The 18,408-nt window shown below is 41.5% G+C and overlaps 1 protein-coding gene across 8 annotated transcripts in view; it reads right to left on the bottom strand.

Annotated features, from left to right (window-relative positions):
• Positions 1 to 2,061: 2,061 nt before the first annotated feature.
• Positions 2,062 to 18,408, bottom strand: part of STXBP4 (syntaxin binding protein 4) — a 77,295-nt gene continuing 60,948 nt past the window's right edge. For 4 of the 8 annotated variants that reach the window (XM_054221663.1, XM_054221661.1, XM_054221664.1 and 1 more), the window contains one exon: positions 2,063 to 5,139. In XM_054221663.1, coding sequence (XP_054077638.1) covers positions 5,028 to 5,139 — 112 coding nt within the window. In that variant the 3' untranslated portion in view covers positions 2,063 to 5,027. Of the gene's footprint in view, positions 5,140 to 18,408 lie in introns of all 8 variants that reach the window. The other 4 variants (XM_054221665.1, XM_054221662.1, XM_054221660.1 and 1 more) reach the window with 2 other exon arrangements.

Raw genomic sequence — 18,408 nt, 5'->3', positions numbered from 1 at the left:
AACCCAGCTCCCTCCGGCAGCGGGGGCTCGAGGCAACTGCCGCTCCGCCTGCTCTCAGGAGCGGATGAGGCCACCCAACAGAGAGTGTCTGTGAAGCAAACACATTCTGAAGTAAACCAGCAAAATAAAAGGATAAGTTACAGGAATTACCCCTATTTTATTGTATTTCTCATTTCAGTGTAAGTAATTTCTTCTTCCTTAATTTACAGTTGAGACTAAAGCCTCCAACCGATTTCTAGATGGGATACAATTAGCTTCTGTGCCTTCAACTACAACCATGGGGAACGTAAGTAAAGTAGGTGAGGCTCCACAGAGGCTCGCACAAGAATTGTAGCAAGCCCTATTTGCTTTTTTAGCTTCTTTAAAAAGTTGGCTTTTGGTAATTCTGAAAAATGTTATGTTATAGCAGGAAAAGTGGGATTTGTTCTCTCTCTCCTTCTCTCCTTTGCTGACCATTGAGGTTTTGCCCGTTTACAAGCCTACAACAGCTCTAGAACGCAAGCAAAGCTGATCCAGTAATGTGTGTGGCTCGAGTAGGTGAAAAGTGATTTGTGCTGTTTAATTACATAGAAGTAAGTGCTTTCCGTCGCTGAAGTCTGCACTCTGAAGTACACAAGAGATTCCCACCAGCACAAATGGTTTTGAGTACAAAGAGGAATGGCAGTCTGTATCAATTACAGTTTTAAAGGGGATGGTATTAAACTTGTCTAGAAAGGAGCCTTTCCAGATGAAGTCTGAGTAGGATCATCCTTTGCGAACGACACGAGAATTTACAGTGAAATCCTCTGTGCAGAGCCTGGCAGCGCTGCAAACCCACGTCAGTCCTTACGGCTCCCAGTGAAATCGGTGTCAGGTTGTGTCCAGGACGGCCCTTGCTTTGCATGGACAATGTCTGTCTGCAAGTAGCAACTGCTGGGTTTTCTCCCCCCGATTGATCATAAAAATCTATAGAGGCTGTATGTATTTACTTCCATAATAACCGTATCTTTTCTATAGGCTTTGCTGTAGAAAAATACAGTGCAGCCGTTACAGCCCGCCAGCACACAGAATCATAGGATCTTCATGGTTGGAAGGGACCTTTGAGATCATCGAGTCCAACCATACACACACAAAAGAACCCCCTACAATCTCTGCCACTAGAGCATGCCCTGAAGTGCCACATCTACACGTTTCTTATATACCTCTGGGGATGGTGACTCAACCCCCTCCCTGGGCAGCTGTTCCAGTGCCTGACCACTCTTGCAGTAAAGTAATTCTTCCTAATATCTAATCTAAACCTCTCCTGCTGCAGCTTCAGACCATTTCCTCTGGTCCTGTCATTATTCACCTGGGAGAAGAGGCCAACCCCCACCTCTCTACACCCTCCTTTCAGGTAGCTGTAGAGGGCAGTGAGGTCTCCCCTCAGCCTCCTCTTCTCCAAGCTAAACATGCCCAGCTCCCTCAGCCTCTCCTCATATGACCTGGTCTCCAGACCCTCACCAGCCTGGTGGCTCTCCTCTGGACACGCTCCAGCACTTCAATGTCCCTCTTGTACAGAGGGGCCCAGAACTGGACACAGCACTCGAGGTGAGGCCTCACCAGTGCTGAACCGCCCGACTGCTATGAATATTTACGTGATGTGTATGGAATGGCCGGCTCACATACGTGTCTGTGCTTATATTTATCTGGTGGGGTTGATGAAAGGATCATCTAATTTATTGAGACACTGAGTAGTGTTACAAGGAAGTTATTTAGCACCTGCAAAGCTGAGTATCCAATATACCTGTGTAGGTATTTATGTCGAGCTATTTGCTTTGATGGGAGAATGTGCCATTTTAAATTTACTGGAATATCTGCAGTATTTGAAGGGCAGCGTGGTGCAAGTATTCAGGTAAAGATTAACACCAGTGTGTATCAGAACAGTATTTTTCACAATGTCACCTTTGCATGGAAAATAAATAGAGGTACAGGAATCATTTATGGACTCATGGCCATTCCCTTTATAAAGCTGTAGTTTCATTATTTTAAAGGATATAACGTGCGCTTTCATTTATTTTCCACTTTTTTTTTTTATTCTGGAATAAAAATGAAAAGATGTTTACAGTGTTGTATATTTTGACAACTGCTCTTTACAAATTCTTTTTAAGTTATCCTAGAACCATTTTCTTAATATACACAGTTATCTTAATCAAAATAATTTCACAAACTATTTCACAGAAAGGAAGAGACAAGAGGAGATAGAGAGAAATAACCTAGGAAACAAGTATGCCAGCGTACAAAAATAGATTAGAACATTCGGAGGTTGTAGGTATGAAAATGTAGTCTCAGTAGCGGAGAATTTGAACAGCGGATTATCTGAAGAGGTAATGCTTACCGGAGAAGCAGCTGGATAGATGCAGAGATCTCTTGCTAACGTCTGATTTCTAGGCAAATTTATAAAAGAGAGGGAGAAAGAGTCTCCAAGTTTCTGAAAGCTTCCCCTCTGTGGGTGGAGACAGAAAGCAGAGCAGGCAGAACACCAACATTTCGTCTGGGATTCTCCCCCCTCGTGCCCAGCAGGCTGGGCATCGCACGCCCCGCTCCCGGGCAGGGCAGGCAGGGCAGGCAGGGCACGCATCCCTCTCCTGCTCCCCAGGCAGGGCAGGCAGGGCAGGCAGGGCACGCATCCTCTCCTGCTCCCCGGGCAGGGCAGGCAGGGCACGCATCCCTCTCCTCCACCCCCTGACCAACAGCTTTAAATTGCTCTCCATAAAGTCTCTGCTCGTGCAGCCTGCCTCATCCATCGTCTCTGCCCCCAAAGAGCTTCTCTGACGTGAAACACCCAGCTAGCTGCCACAAAGCCACCAGCAGAATAAATCAGGACTGGGAGGCTCAAGTGGAGATTCAAACCTCTCTTGAACAGAACTGGAAAACTGGAATCTACGTGCACGCTCGGTGTCATGGGAGTATGAACTGGAAGAGCTTGTCATAAAGAATCCACACGACTACTACGGCTACAGCAAACATCACAAGGAATTAAGAACCTTATAAATCCTCCATGGGTCACGAGTCTGTACCATTTTCAGAAAAGGGATTTAAATAAAAATGCTTCTAGAGTGTCCAACCCTGAAACTGAAGCTCTGTCCCTTCAGATTGCGTTCTCTGGGAACACAAAGGAGGCTGTGAAACACGCAAGAGATGCTGGAGCAAAATACGGCTAAAGCATTTACGTGTTATTGCTATGAGAAGTTTTCTTAGAAATGTAAGTTACTGTGGGTCTGCTGAGCAAGTTCTTCCTCCTAATCCACACCACCTCTGTAGACTCACGGATAATTTGGTTCTGACCTAGTTAAAAGTACAAAACAAATTTTCCTATTTGGTTATTCAATACATCCTGACATCTACTTTCAGCAAAGCCTGCAAAAAACTCTTGTGAGCTGCACTTTGTTCCTCCAGGAAGAACGTTTGGTGATGTGCTCTACAGCTCACAGGCCAAATGCAGTAGATTCCTGCACTGCTATTCAAAGAGACTTGACTCGGGTTTTAAAAAAAACGTATGTTATTTTTGATTCAAAAAGATCAACATCTACAGTGTGCCTGACTTGGCACAGCTCCGTAATGCTAAGGACAGAGCGTGGGGCATAGGCACCAAAACTGCAAATAAGCCTGGTCTCCACATCCCTTCCTCAGAGCGCAAGGATTTTTACGTGCGGTGCCGCACCTGCTGCAGACAGACCTCCACAAATGTGACCGCGCAGCCTCAGTCCTTTGTATCGGCCAACAGAGGTGAGCCGGAGCGCAGCAGTGCGCCTGAACCTTGCCAGGGCGGCTCTGCAGTCCTTAAGTGCGCGGCTCAGAAAATTGCAGATAGCAGCCCGTGCCTTCCAAACACCGTTACATTCCCGTTCTCCTTCTCGGACTGAAGGTCTGAGATAGGGTTTTCCTTTGGCGTATTCATCAGTGCTTCTGCAAAGTTTCAGATCCTTCTTTCATTCATTAGTCAACACCTACCATACATATTACACACACACACACACATATATGTAAAGAGCCTCTAGAAAAATGTAGCGTAGAACCATATATTTGACCAAGCTGCCACCATGCATTGTGCTGTGAATAATGAGATCTAAAATGTTCTGTGCTACTGAGGTACAGTGAAACCTGTTCATTAGATTGCACCAGCACCCCCCTGTCATTTTCTATATCCTCTTTAAATCATCACCAAAGTGTAAAAAATGATTTTGTTCTACTTAAAGACCAACTCTGAGGAGGTGACTGATTTCTGCTGATCCTGGAGGTGGTTTCACAGGTTTCATTGTACTTGAAACTTCACAGCTTCCACTGAAGTATTTGATGCATGTATGTATCGGTTTAGCAGAGTACAAAAGTAGAATAATTTTCATTCTTGCCTCATATTGTTGGCAGAATATGGTGTCCTCTACCAAAACTGTCTTTTTACTTGACGGCTTATCAAAGACTCATTTTGCTGAAGCCCAACCACCAATCTTAAGAAGTATTTGTTTTCAAAGTCATCAGGGCTCCAACACTTGTAATAAATTGCTAAATTTCTATTTGCAAAACTTATTTGCAAATTTCTTCCATAAAAATAAAAATTTTCAGCAGTTAAAGAAAAGGTATCTACATTATGCTCACTAGCATTGGTTAAAAGAAGGAAAAAGCTCACCTTGCAGCCTTCAGTCAACCATTACCTGGAACTTACCATGTGAAATTACAACCAATGGCCCAATCTTAACTCTCACACTGCTCCAAACTGTGAAAATTTCACTTCAGGTCAGTGGAGTTACGCCAGTAGAGAACTCATGAAAAGACAGGATCGGGCCCTAGGGTAAGACTGGTCCCTGCGCACCGAACTGGGACAGACTAAGGACTGAAGGGAGACTTCTGCAACGCCTGCATCTTGTGTAGCATCAATAACCCCCCCAAAAGACTGGCAGAACTTCCTCTGACCTGAAGGGGAGAAACGTCATCAGGTACTATTACATTAGGCTAGAAAGCACACGGATATTCTAACAGAAACTAGACAAACTACTTTCTGCCAACAGACGTCCTCAGCTCTTGGACCCGGGAAGCTCTCTTATTCCATCGTCGTCATCCTCAGAGCAAAGCAAGCTTAGGGCGCTTGTTACAGGATGGATCCACGATGTTGTCTGTGTCACATGGCTAAAAAGAAAGAAGAAATACTTTTAGATGTACCAGATGGAGTCTGTAATGTAATGATAATTACGACACGTTCAAATACAGAGTTCTCTTTTTCCTGCTAACTACGAGATTTTACAACAAAACACGGAGTCTTCTGGGTGCTAGAACCTGAACTGAAGGTCTCATTTCCCAATACGTTAGAGAGAATGCTTTTATAAGAGACTCCTGGTACAGACTGGTGACATTTCCTGTTAATAGAGCTGTAGACAATTAACTCAGGAACGGCGTACAGCCCAGTCTAGCAAAGTCCTACAAAACTCCAACAAGCTGGCAAGGTATTACCACTGCCATCATAAGCTAGCAAGGTATTAACACTGCCATCATACCAGCTAAAGCCCGAGGCACAGGGGTCAAGAGGAAGCTGGCCAAACATGGAATCACATCATAGGAATACGCTCACTTTCCTAGAACACAAACTAACATTCCAGCATCATTAAGCCATTCCTCTTCTTGCAGAAAAAGGCAGACGAATAAATTCAAAAAAGGGTGTTCTTTACATGTCCTCTAGACCGAATTCTGGACATGCTTCCACAGCCTTTAAACACGTAAAAGGGAGTCAGTACTACTTTTTACGGCTTAATCCCCACATTTGACTTGCAGTCTAAGCTGCTTTATAGTTTTTGGTAGGATTCTGTATGAATGGAAAGAACCTCATCAAGGCTTGGTAAGGACAGTGAGATGGAATAGGCTTTCTGTTCGCGGGTGAGAACTGTGCACCTTGTGATCGGTGGTACGCATGCTAGCCATACTGTGTGTGGGCAAGACACAGCCTCTTCTCCCTTCTGGAATAATGTGTTCTTGGTAAAGGAAATAGCTTCTTTTCACTTAAAAAAATCTTGCTAATAAATTCACAGTTTTTACAGTCAAGTCAGTGCAAAGATGAATTTTGTAATACAAGTTGATTACAAGAACTAGCTGAAAAATATTGTACGTGTAATATACAGCATAAAAGACAAACAGCTCTTCCCACAGCTCCTAACCCCCAGCGTGCCTAAAGCCGTGCCTCTACTCACCTTTCAGGAGCACTGGGTTAGTGAACTAAGAAGTGCCGTGGTGGAACTACTCTAGATTTGCCTTCTCAAGTCAAAACAGATTTTGTCTTTCTGACTTCAAGAATGCTCTCTCGAACACGCGATTATGGCAAGCGATACGCTGAAGTAGGAATACGAGTCAATGTTGCACTACACTGAGTTATGGGTATGGGGATCACTACTCCCGTCAACTCTATCGTGCTATCATCTTACCTTGGATTCACACCTTTCATTTGAGCTCAGAATAAGCTGGATATGGTGAGAACAACAACACTGTTCACCAAGAGGTAAATATGATGCTAAAGTAAATCACATCTTGAGCTGCATTAACTAGATTAACCAATCTCTGAACTCGTAATCTGAGTATTTAGGCACTACTTCAGTTGAAACAACACCTGAGTAAGGACCAAGCAAGAAAAACAAAATGTGCAAGATAAAGGCCATATCCTCTGTTCTTATCCTTAAAAAAACAACAAACCCAAAAGCTCCACTGATGTGTAAAAACAATGCAAAAGTGCTTTTTTGGTGAGAGCGGCACTGGATGGACTCCATTCCTTCATGAGTGTATTGCACAAACATGCAGCACCTTACTGGAGCTGTGGAGATGCGCTCCAGAGAAGACAAACCAGAAGCGTAACTGAGCAACGTGTAGCTACAGAAAATACAACGCAGCAGATACTGACCGTTCTCAAGCACAGCAATCATTTCATTCCAAGAAAGTGAATGTAACCATTTGTACTAGGAATAAGAGCAACTTTCCAGAAGTTTCCAGTGTTTACCTTTAGAAAGTCAGATGATAGCCAAAATGAAGAATATGAAGAGAGTCTTTATAAAATGCTTTATGAGAGATTCGTGAATAAAATCCCATTTTAGGAGGAAATCTGCCTAATCAAGAACATTATTCCACAACACAGGGAAACAGATATATATTCACATTATGACTATATTTATAAATATAATATGGAAAATGTCTGCTGAATTTTTCTGCAATGTTTTCTATACTGTCAGGAAATGCCATCGATTATATTTTTTTCAATTAAAAAAATTAGTCATTATGGCTTAATACTGAAGATAACACTCTAAATTAAAGTCCCAGCATGTGATTTCATTTATCTGCATAACGACACAGGACTCCTTCCAACGCCAGGGGAATCATGGGAACTGAAATAACTGGATTCCATCCATTCCAGCTCTGCCAATGCAAGATTTATTGCCTGCAGTACTATTTTAAGTGTTTATATTCCCTGCTTTTACCAAGCCGTTTCTCAGCAATCCATTATTGAATTTAAGTAAGAACAAAATTATTTCTTAATTTTTTTTTTCCTGTTTGACTTCCCCATGCAGCATGCCTTGACCTGCTGGGTACCCAAATCCTCAGCTCGGTTTTCTCATGAGCATGCAGGATCACTCCTGTGAAATGGGAGAAACTGCACAGGAGTAGGAGAGTTATGTGGAAAAGCATTCGCTGGTCTTTGATGTAACCAATTAAAACATTCTTTGTTAAGTGTTTATTCTTCAGAAGCTTTTCCTTCGACATACTTTAGGACCAGGAGGCAAACGATAGCACGATTACCCTTCTGCTAACCGCTGTAAGAACTTTTGTTCTCTTACAAATAAATACAAAAATTCTCCTGACCTTTAACAGTGCAGAACTGTGTCACTGAAATCAGGATTATGATTGTCTATATTCAATGGCATAGCCTTGTTCAATCACTGGAAAGAAAGAAGAGAACTAGTTCTCACCCATTTTCAAAATATACGGGGCCAAATTTTGCTCGAATGCCAATTTGCTGTAAATACTTCTGATTTGAACTCAGTTCTTTTAAAGTTGCACTAGGCTTTATCCCATGAACTCTTCTAGTAGAACAGTTTCTTTTGAGCCCTTTGCCAACATCGTTACTAGGAAAAGAACTCTTATACATAAACATGAAGCCCAGATACCATATCTCACATTGTAGACAGACACACACAGTGCGCACAGATTATTTAGGTACAGAATAAACGTATAAACCCCCCGCTATTTATTTTTAGCTCTCCAAAAGTGCTGTGGCTAAAGAGCTTTGACATAATCAGTCCGAAGAGATAATCCCAGATTTACTGGTTTGCAGAACATTCTTGTATTAGAAATACGTCCTCTCTGATTTGTGTGTTAGGGCCGCAATAAAAGTGAGAGGGAATTCAAACCTACCTCTAGGTTTTGCTTAACTGATGGAACTGGTGTGAATACTAAAGGAGTATCTGGAAAACCCGCATTACAAATTCTACACGCAAAATGTTTTCCATTTGCAAACGCTCTTGTTCAAAAGACGAATTTCACATTTTCAGAACAATTAACAATATTTAAAGATTTTTAGGTTTTCAGACAAGTCATTGCTATCGGAGGGTGGCCAAAGTTATTGTTAGAAAACAGAAACACTTGATCTGGAAGTATGTCAGTAGCTTATTCTGTCTTTTTAACATTCTATTCTGACTTTTTAATTTTAGAGCTTGGAAAAACAAAACACGAGAACACAGGGATACTTTTTTGGCACAGAAATGGTAGCGAATTATTTAAAATACCATTATAATTACCCTCCTAATGGCTCTTCCTTATTTGCATGGAAAATGATTTATTTTAAAACGAGAACTTAAGACAATCCTTTAAGAAAAGAATAATTCAGAAAGAAAAAATGTTTGTATCCTTGTTAGATTTTGAGCATTATCAAGACATGCTTTTCACCTAAATTGTATTCTCCAACTAGGGCCAGACTCTGTATCCTGACGGGGAATCCTGAGGAGTCGTGCAGACACCACCACCGCTGGAGATCCCTGCGCAGGACGCTGAGCTACAAAGCAGTCAGGCGGAATTCTTTGAAGCCGTGGGTTCTTTCCCCCTTTTTACATGGGACCACATCCGTAACACCTGGCTGAATTTTCCCAGGGCACCGGGGTTATTTAGCTTTTTAAAAGAAGCAATTTTGTGCAAGACCCATTTGTTTGAGATCTGTTGCGGAGACAAGATGCAGCCTTAAACAATTAATCAACCAAATTCTCATAATGATCATTATTCATTAGGGACCAAATAGAATTTAGTTGTCTCTGAACCTGGAAAGGCAAATTCTGGCCTCATATGAACCCTGTGCTGCTCTACCAAATTGAGCAGTATTGGAGATGAAAGTGAAAGCAAACTCTGCTCTTTGAAGTAACACAAAACCCAAGGTAGCTATTTTCCTCCCTAAATGAACATACCCAATAACCTAAATCCGTTTAATTCATAGTAGTAATTTTGCTAAACTTTCAAACTTCCTTATCTTATACTTTGATTTCCTAAACTTCACCAGCCCTTTAAAATGCAATAATGCTCAGCTAACGAGTATTGATGCTCGACGGAGCTTTTACCGACCTGCGCACAAGCCATTGTCGCGATGCCGTACAGCTGACAACCGCAGGGCTGAGACATCGGACACTGCACACTCTGAAAGCTTTAACCTTTAGTAATTTCACTGGTGTTACTGAAATAATAATTTTTAAAAAAGGTAGCAAATCATAGAATCAGAGAATGGTTTGGGTTGGAAGGGACCTTAAAGCCCACCCAGTGCCACCCCCTGCCCTGGGCAGGGACACCTCCCACCAGCCCAGGTCTCTCCAAGCCCCGTCCAACCTGGCCTTGAACCCCTCCAGGGACGGGGCAGCCACAGCTTCTCTGGGCAACCTGGGCCAGGGGCTCACCACCCCCACAGCAAAGAATAGCGCTGCTAGATGTAGATGCAGCGGGCTGGAAGGGGACATGCTCTATACTACCCAGAAATACGTTTTGTATTATGCTCTTTTAGGTTTTCGACTGACACGCATACCCCAATGGGAAGTTCTGAACTTGCTGTGAAAGGCGTATATGCCATCTGCTAGATGACCAGCTCCGTGGGGGACTCTGCGTTCCTTCGTCACCCACTAACATGCAGCCCCCATGCAGTGGTGGTCTGGAGGCTAATGAGGGCCAGAGCAACAGGAAAATAAAGGACAATGCCACTGCATAAAGATTCTGAAACATAATCCTTCATCTAGAGGTTATATCATCCCCCTTGCTTGTTCCTGCACAGAATCTGTGTAGCTCTTTGCTCTCACAGCTTTGCAAAATTTGTTTTAATTACTGCCTTTGTCTTTTGTTGCTGGGCCTCTCTGGGGAAAATTTTCTGGTCTGTGCTTGGAATGGCCTTTTGCTTTGCAAGGATACCTTTTTTCTCTTTAAAATGTACTGTCCTAAATCTCGCACCTTTGAGAAGGTTCCCAGCTCTCTCATCTCTGTTTCACTCGTACTTCTCTAAGTCTCTTGGGCCACGATCAACGTTTCTCACACACCTTCTGAACCTTTGCAGGAGAAAATACACCATCAAAACTAGATCCTGCACAAAAAAGGAGCAGTCCGAGTTTGCACCAGCCACCTTGAAGATTATGTCTGGGTAGGGTGAGGCAGAATTACCCTTCCTCATGCCAGCAGGTGGCAATGGAGTGTCTAAGGCAGTACCAGGGAGCTGCTGCTCCTGATGGCATTTAAGGAGGTTTGATCATGGGATGATGACAATCGCAGACCTTCCAGTTATAGCTCAGCCCCTTCCCATGACTGTGGAGTTTAGGTAAATACTATACAGCGAGATTTGGTACATAGGATGGTCTAAATGCTGGAAGTCTGCTAATTCTGTTGCCCTCAAATCTCGACCTGACAGTGTTTCTAAATCGCTCTACAATCTGCACGAGCAGATCGAATACAGTGAATATAACGTGTAGTTCCTGGCGCTGCACCTGATGCATTTCGTGAATGCATTCCTAATTTTATTCAGGAGTGCATGATTTTTGGGAGCAGAACTATTTCTCAGCTTTCAATAACCAATGCTTTTCACACTGCTGCCGTCCTAAGATAAAGGACGCTAAATTCATAAGAATTTAAACTTACAAATTTTTTGTTTCTTCAGTGAGAGTGTTTATCCTGAAATAAGCTCCCAGAGCTAGCACACACGTGCAGACCCAGTCATGGTATGTCTCATGTTTGGTATCGCCTTTGAAAATGCCGGTGGCCGGAAAGCAAATGTTAAAAGCTGTGAGGGGATACCAAGTCAAGCAACTGAAAACTGCTGCTATTTTGAAGAGCAAATGCTGGGAGGATCTGCAAGGGATAATTTATTCTCAACTGTAACTAAAGGATTTTAATTTTGTGGATAAGCAGTTAGAACAAGATAAAACAACTGGGTGAAGTTGATGCAAGTATAATCAATCAATCCTGAGAGCATCTAGGGAAGAGGGTTTCCAGACATAGAACATATAGGCAATTTGGGAAGGGGTTTTGTATTGCATTTATCACAATCAGATTATTTGAAATTAAACATTCTTTTCCACCCTCCCCCTTTTTGTCTAAATTATTTAAGACTGGACCCTCTTTCAAGGCAACATTTCAAAAGGAACATACAGCGTACAATAGTAGCCCAGGAGATGCTGGGCAGGCCCTGGAAGATGGCAGTGACCTGAACTTTTATTGGCTGTAATTAGATTGAGAGCACTTGTTACCTCATGGAACCGTGTCCCCTAAGGCGACATAAATGTTTCTTGCATTTCCCTCAGGGACTGCAGATTTTGCTTGAGTATTAATTAAGGATTGAGGGATATAAAGTGAAACCCCAGAAGAGCGCCTTGCTGTTTATTCCTTGATTAAACTGATTAAACGCTTGTCTACTAAGACAAATCTATGAGCAATTTCAGAAGGCGGTTATCACTGGGAAGAAGATTTATATAGCGAAATAATGTGCCATATTATTAAAAATTGTCAACAATAAACAAATGGCCCAATATAAAAGGAAAACAGTAGTAACAGTAGGATCTGAGCCAAGGCTGAATAAGCCCAAAGGTTTGAGTGACATATGCAAACTTTTCACGGTTTTAAAGCACTACCTGAAATCTGTCTCACCCCAATATTAGCCAACTGCTATTACTCTAAAGGCGCTGTTGGAACACGTGCAGTTACTCATAACCCTGTGTCTGTAAGTGAACATCATAAAAATTCCGGTGCAGTTTATTTGAAAATGCATCAGAACGTGAAGATGAGCGGCGTTAGTTTTGTGAAGAACTGCACGACCAGGCTGCTCGCTCACATCAGCCCTGGCTTTTCATCATGGGCCCGACACCGCGATAAGACAGACGTCGCGCACTTAGGCCAACATCACACAAGGTTATTTCTACCACCACCTGGAGCATGCTCAAGGCCTCTGTTTAAACTGTGTCCTAACATGAATCAAAGCCAAAGTGATGGCTTAGTCTGTGTTTTATCTGAAGCATGGGCCTAAAAAACCCCTTTGCTGTGCGCTGTTCTGCTTCTGATGGCTCTCCCAAACCCCAGGAGGGCTCAGGAGAGCCGAGGGCGCAGGGCTGTGCACATGGCTTATTCCACAAGGGCCAAATCCTGCCCTAACAAAGGAGAATATAACAGGAGTCTGAACTTTCACATTTCCAGTCCTACTCACAGAAGTAACTAGACAGGTGAGAATCAGACCTTTGATCACATCTGTGCAACAGCAAAATTACCCAGCAGAGGTGACAAAAATCAGCCCACTAATTTCACTGGGATTTGTAGGTCTAGAGCAAAAAACAATTTCAGCTTCATGTATTTTCGCACAGAAGAAGTTTTAACAGCTGCCTCATAAGATAGGCCAGAGCCTGGACGGAGTGTGCAGTATCTGTGGAAGCTGAAGGAATGTTTCTCCATTTTGGTTCTTGATATTAAAAAACAAACAACCTCTCAGGAAAAAAAATTGCCTAACCAAAAGCAGCTTAAGGTCTTAACATTCTTGTATTACAAGCTCATGTTATCATAAAATCCAATGCCAACTTTCCTAGTTTTACATCGGAGGTTATTTTACTTATAGTCATGCAAAATGATTTCAGTGAAAAGTCAGAGAAACTGAATTCCTGACAACCCAAATATCTGGCAATAAACCAGAAATTTTAGAAATTATTTTGAATTTTCATCTTATCTCAGCTATCTGTAAGTCTTCATGAATTTTTAGCTAGTACAATGTCTTACATGAAATCACTGCTGTGTCTTTTAATACAAAGTCTTTCTTTATTCAAGTGAACAAAGAACAACCGGGGGCAAAATTTTCCAAGAGGACCGTTACCTCTGGATATATTTATTCCTAGTGACCAACTTGAGACACAGGAAAGAGTCATGTACTTCAGATGGCAGGCATTAACACTTTGCAAAAATAAAAGTTCTCCGAGATGTCTCAAGTTGGTTATCAGAAAAAAAAAAGAGAAAAATGTCAGGATTACCCAAATTCATACCATTATATCTCAACGTGTTTGAACTGATGTTGAGCTGACAGCTGCAAAGAGCTTTGGACCATTATACGTGAAAAAGGAGCAATAACAGTTAGCACTTGGTTAGTGCTGAGCCAGTTTTATTTAAATATTTGCAACTTCTTGTGACTATATAACTATTCTTTTCTCTATTTTCAGACAGGAGGACTTGAGAATGACGGGTAAAAGGAAACATTTTCAAAAGCAACCTCTATTTTTGAGTGACATGTAAAATAGGAAAGGTCCAATTTTAAGAGATCCACAGTAACTGCATCTTTCTTTGAACTCAATGAAAACAGAGAGCACTCCATGCCTCAAAATACCCATTCCTATGCACAAAATATCAAAGTTATTAAGATGGGGACACCTCCAATGATAATTCTGATAATTGATAACTTTGGTGCAACTAAATTATCTGCTATACCAGGAGTTGGGAGCAGAGCTGGTACTGGATTCAATCCAGGGGGATTTCTATGGCATGTTCAGTACGGCAGATAACGTTTTTAATTAGTTTGCTGCCCTGATCCCACTAAAATTTGAGTGGAACATACAGAATTTTACTTGAGATCAGCTGTACTATTATTTGAACTTTACCGAACTTGATTTCTTCTAGGAAGGGCCACTCCAACCACTATTTAGATACCCTGCAGGTAACTGGTACATAGCATATACTGGAATGGGACAGCAGAGATGAAGCCGAACACATCTCAGTGTGTTGGCTTTTGGGTCCTTCCTTTATAATGCAGTAGAAACGGGCAGAGTACACTTACCAAAGGAACAGCTTTGTTTTTTCAATTTAGCATGCAGTAAGTAAAATTAACTGTGATTTATTTTCCTTTTATGATGATACCTTTAGCTCTAGTGCTATAAAACATCAATGTTTATACTACAGAAGTTCTTCATCTATCACACATGCTATGCTATTCTTAGTTCAGTCATAAAATCATAAACAGCTTCTGTGAATGCCCAGCTTTCAGTAAAATTAATGATTGCTCCTTCCCAAGCAAAACCAAACAAAATAGAATATTATAAAATATATAGGTATGATGTCTTGGCTTTCCAAGTGGAAGCCTGATTCGTTACCAGAACACATCATGTGTGGGTTTTATTAATTGTATTTTACAAGTATTGAATTTAGGCTCTTACTTAACAGGAATCAAATTCTATTCTCAGTTGTACTGGTATACTATCAGAACACTTTCATTGCTCTTTGTCACACTGAAGCACTCAATGCTTCCATGAGAAACTTCTGATTTTTAGATAAACTGCTGAAAGACAGCCCGAAATCAAATATTACTGTTACTCCTTTGGTATAAGATAGAAAACATCGCAGACCCTGATACAGCTAAGGGAAAAGATTCCAAAATATTAAAATATCTGGGAACTTCTACTTGTCTTTTGGGAAAATTTAATTTAAGATAAATGTTCTTGAGGAAAACGACAGCTAATGTGGAATAGCTGGAACCTTGCGCTATTAAAAAGCTAGAAAAACAGTGTTTACAGGGGCAAAATTCACAGCTGGTCCTTACAAACTGTATACATATGCAAGGAGTGGGTGGGAGTGGGAGGCAGAATAGCAAGGCCCTGCCTAATTTTAGGTGCCAGTCTCATGATACAGAGCTGCCATATGTTAAAGGTGAACACAGTGGGAGGCTGGAAGAGATTAACGATAATGGGTTTTCTGGGAAAAAATTAGTGTCCCAGCTATGCTTTTATATACTGTTCCTGTGTGATTCTAAACCACCAATGTATAACCACTTATTAATTAGCATATATGATACTTCGTTGGGAGAGCAAAGTCATGCATAGACTCTTTCTCCTATTTAAAAATCAAACCCCGAAGTTCCTAATTCACAAAATCCACTGAATGACAGAATACACTTTCTGTTGCACTGCGGAAATGCTGTGACTTCCATGAGGACTTTTGCCAGAGCATACAACAAAAGTGACATTTTCTTCTAATAGTGGTTACAACACTTAGTAAACTCATGCAACGTTACACCTGAACTAAGCCCGGGCAAAAATAACCACATGAGTAGCTCTAAAAGTGAACAAGAGGAACCTGCTCGCTCTTACAAGATTTCTCCCATCCTAATGCCTCCCAGCTGGTAAGTGCATTCATACACATCTGGATCAGGCGATTCTCCATAAAGGCTCATTAGCCCCTTTGTGTTTCTGGGATTTACAGCTAAAACGTCTACTTGGGACAGGAATTTCTATTAGAAAATCAGTAACTGAATTTCTCACAACAGAGGAACAGCCTTACTCATCTAATAAGTAAAATTAACTAATATCACACTTTTTTATCTTATTACGTGGGGTCTCTTCAATACACTGGTTCTCCAAGTTCAAGACAGAAAAGGGAGAAATTGGAAAGCATCCAGTGGAGCGTCACCAAGATGATTAGAGGGTTGGAGAACTTGGCACATGAAGAAATGTTGAAGGAATTGGGTTCGTTCAGCCCAGAGAAGAGAAAGCTCGGGGGGTGGGGGTGGGTGTCTAATCAAAGCCTTCCCGTACCCAGGAGGCAGTTGTAAAGAAAATGGAGGCACTCTTCTCACAAAGATGTATGGCAACAGACAGGAAGCAATGGGTACAAGTTGCTTCAGGGGAAATTCCATCTAAATTAAGAAAATATTCTTCACTGTGAGAACAGCTAAACATTGGAATAGGGCACCCAGAGAGGTGGTGGAATCTCCCTCACTGGAAATATTCAAGGCTTGGTTTGACAGGGCTCTGGGTAAGGTTAAACGAGATGACCTCCAGACCTCCCTTCCAATCCAGACTTTTCTATAATTTTATTCTATGATTTTGGAATTGCAGTGGACAGCTGAAAACCCCATTAGGCTACATTCAATTGTCACTTCGAGCAAATGAGGTCAGAATCTCAACTCTTCTTACCCAAATTGGCTGACATCAACAGTGACAGAAACGCCAAACGTAAATTGGTGAGGAAACAGGCGCTGGCAATGTGTTTCTATAACACATTAATTGATGGGGCATGAATCTGGTGCTATGTATGAATGACTGATTGCATTGCTACATGCAAAATAAAATAGTGCTCGCCCTCTCCATCACTTTAAAGTACGCCAGGTTATTTCAAAATATATCTGAGGCCAAATTCAACCGTTATTCTCCAGCAGGAGGAAAGCACAGTTATATCAGCAATGAAGCTGATCCCTACCTTTTAGTCTACTGGTGTAATTTTTGTCCTTCTGGTAACTGTTAGTTTATATTATATTAGTAAGACACTTGAACTTGCTTTTTTCCCTAATGCGTATTGAGATGTGACTCAGAGAGGCTTACATTACTGTTTGCTATTTCATGGTAAACCTATACGCATGACCTTAATGCCTAGCACAGAATCACGTGAATTTATGACACACCAGCAGCCTAAACAGTAGTTTTCTTACACTTGCCAGTACTGTGTGACTGATTTTAGCAACTTGGTTGATTGAAAATAATTTACTGAGAGACTGAAATGATTTCCTGAATAAAATAATTGATTTCAAAAACTCTCTTAAGGTGACTATTCCTGGACAAGATACAGCTTTCCCTGGCAGGTACAGAGCGCTGTTCAGCCCCTTCGGAATACAGCCATGTAAATGTTTTATTCATGTCAGTTATTCACATAAGTGGGTTTCACTTTAGTGTGTAACACAAGCCAGCTGGTTTGCTTCTTTTAAACTCTGATTTCTCATGCACTTCATCTTGCTACACCCCCTTCAGAGATATTTATGGAAATCTCACAGCAAGCTGTCTCAAGCTTATGTGCTATTAAGATTCCATTCTGGGGTGTTTACTGCATTAGATTTCTAACATACAGATTTATGGACTCAGCTACTTGATGGCCCAATAAAGCACATTGGAACTGAAGGCAACCACTAATTAAAATAGTATTTGATTGTCCTTAGCATATTGTAAAACTGCTGTGGATTTAAACAGAGCCATTGCAGCTTCTATATAGCCCCACAGCCTAACTGCATTCACATGCAAGATCAGTTGAATTGTGGCTACGTTTAGGGAATTATAACATGTTTTTCTATGTGTTTGTATACATGGAAGTGGGCTAATGTTGAAACACTCCTAAGCCCCTCATGGCCTTGGCTGTTCTAAACACCAAAGAATGAAAGGATTGAAATTCACAGCCAGAGAGAACAAGAAGGTTACAGCATTAGTACCAGGGCTGTGAAGTATCAACTGTTCTGCTAATCCCCATTTAAACAATTAGATTAAATCCTACTGAAAAGGATCAGCTGATGAGATGCACCTCAAGCTAAGTTCCTCCTAGAAAAGGATATTTTCTGTGTTGAGGAGAATTTTCATCTTGAAATCTCTACCATCCAACGTTAGAAACCAGGGACCTACGCAAGCCCCGCTCCTTGCTCGAAATAGTTAACTTTCTTAGACTGACTTTGTACACATTACAAAGTGTAGTAAGAGGTATGAATTTTCAAGCACGCAAAAAGCCTGGCTTACGCTCTGTAAAGGCATCTGGAAACAGTCATGAAAGCAAAATAAGGAAATAGTTAAAAGGAACATTAATTACTATGATGTCTTATTGCAATGCACAGTTAATTTCATTCTAATGAACTGCACTAAGAGCTCTTAACATGTCAGTGTGGTGGCTCCATTCAGAAGAATGTAAGTTTTTAGACAGTGGTTGTGAAGGGTGATTTTATCCCCTTCTCCATTAAAATGGATAGATTTTGCTTTCCTGCCATGTAAAAACCGACATGCAGAACTTTCTAAGACAGACTGCAGAAGGTAACAACGATGGAAAACCTGCGGTGCTATCACTTGTAATACTAGGAGTAAATTAAAAAGAGGGAAGAACATTCATGGGTCATGAATGATCAAAGATCAGACACGCAAAAAT

The sequence above is a fragment of the Rissa tridactyla genome, chromosome 15 (genome assembly GCF_028500815.1).
Source record: "Rissa tridactyla isolate bRisTri1 chromosome 15, bRisTri1.patW.cur.20221130, whole genome shotgun sequence".
Lineage (NCBI taxonomy): Eukaryota > Metazoa > Chordata > Aves > Charadriiformes > Laridae > Rissa > Rissa tridactyla.
Note: the sequence above shows the minus strand (reverse complement) of the source record. Positions and strands in the feature narration are given on the sequence as shown.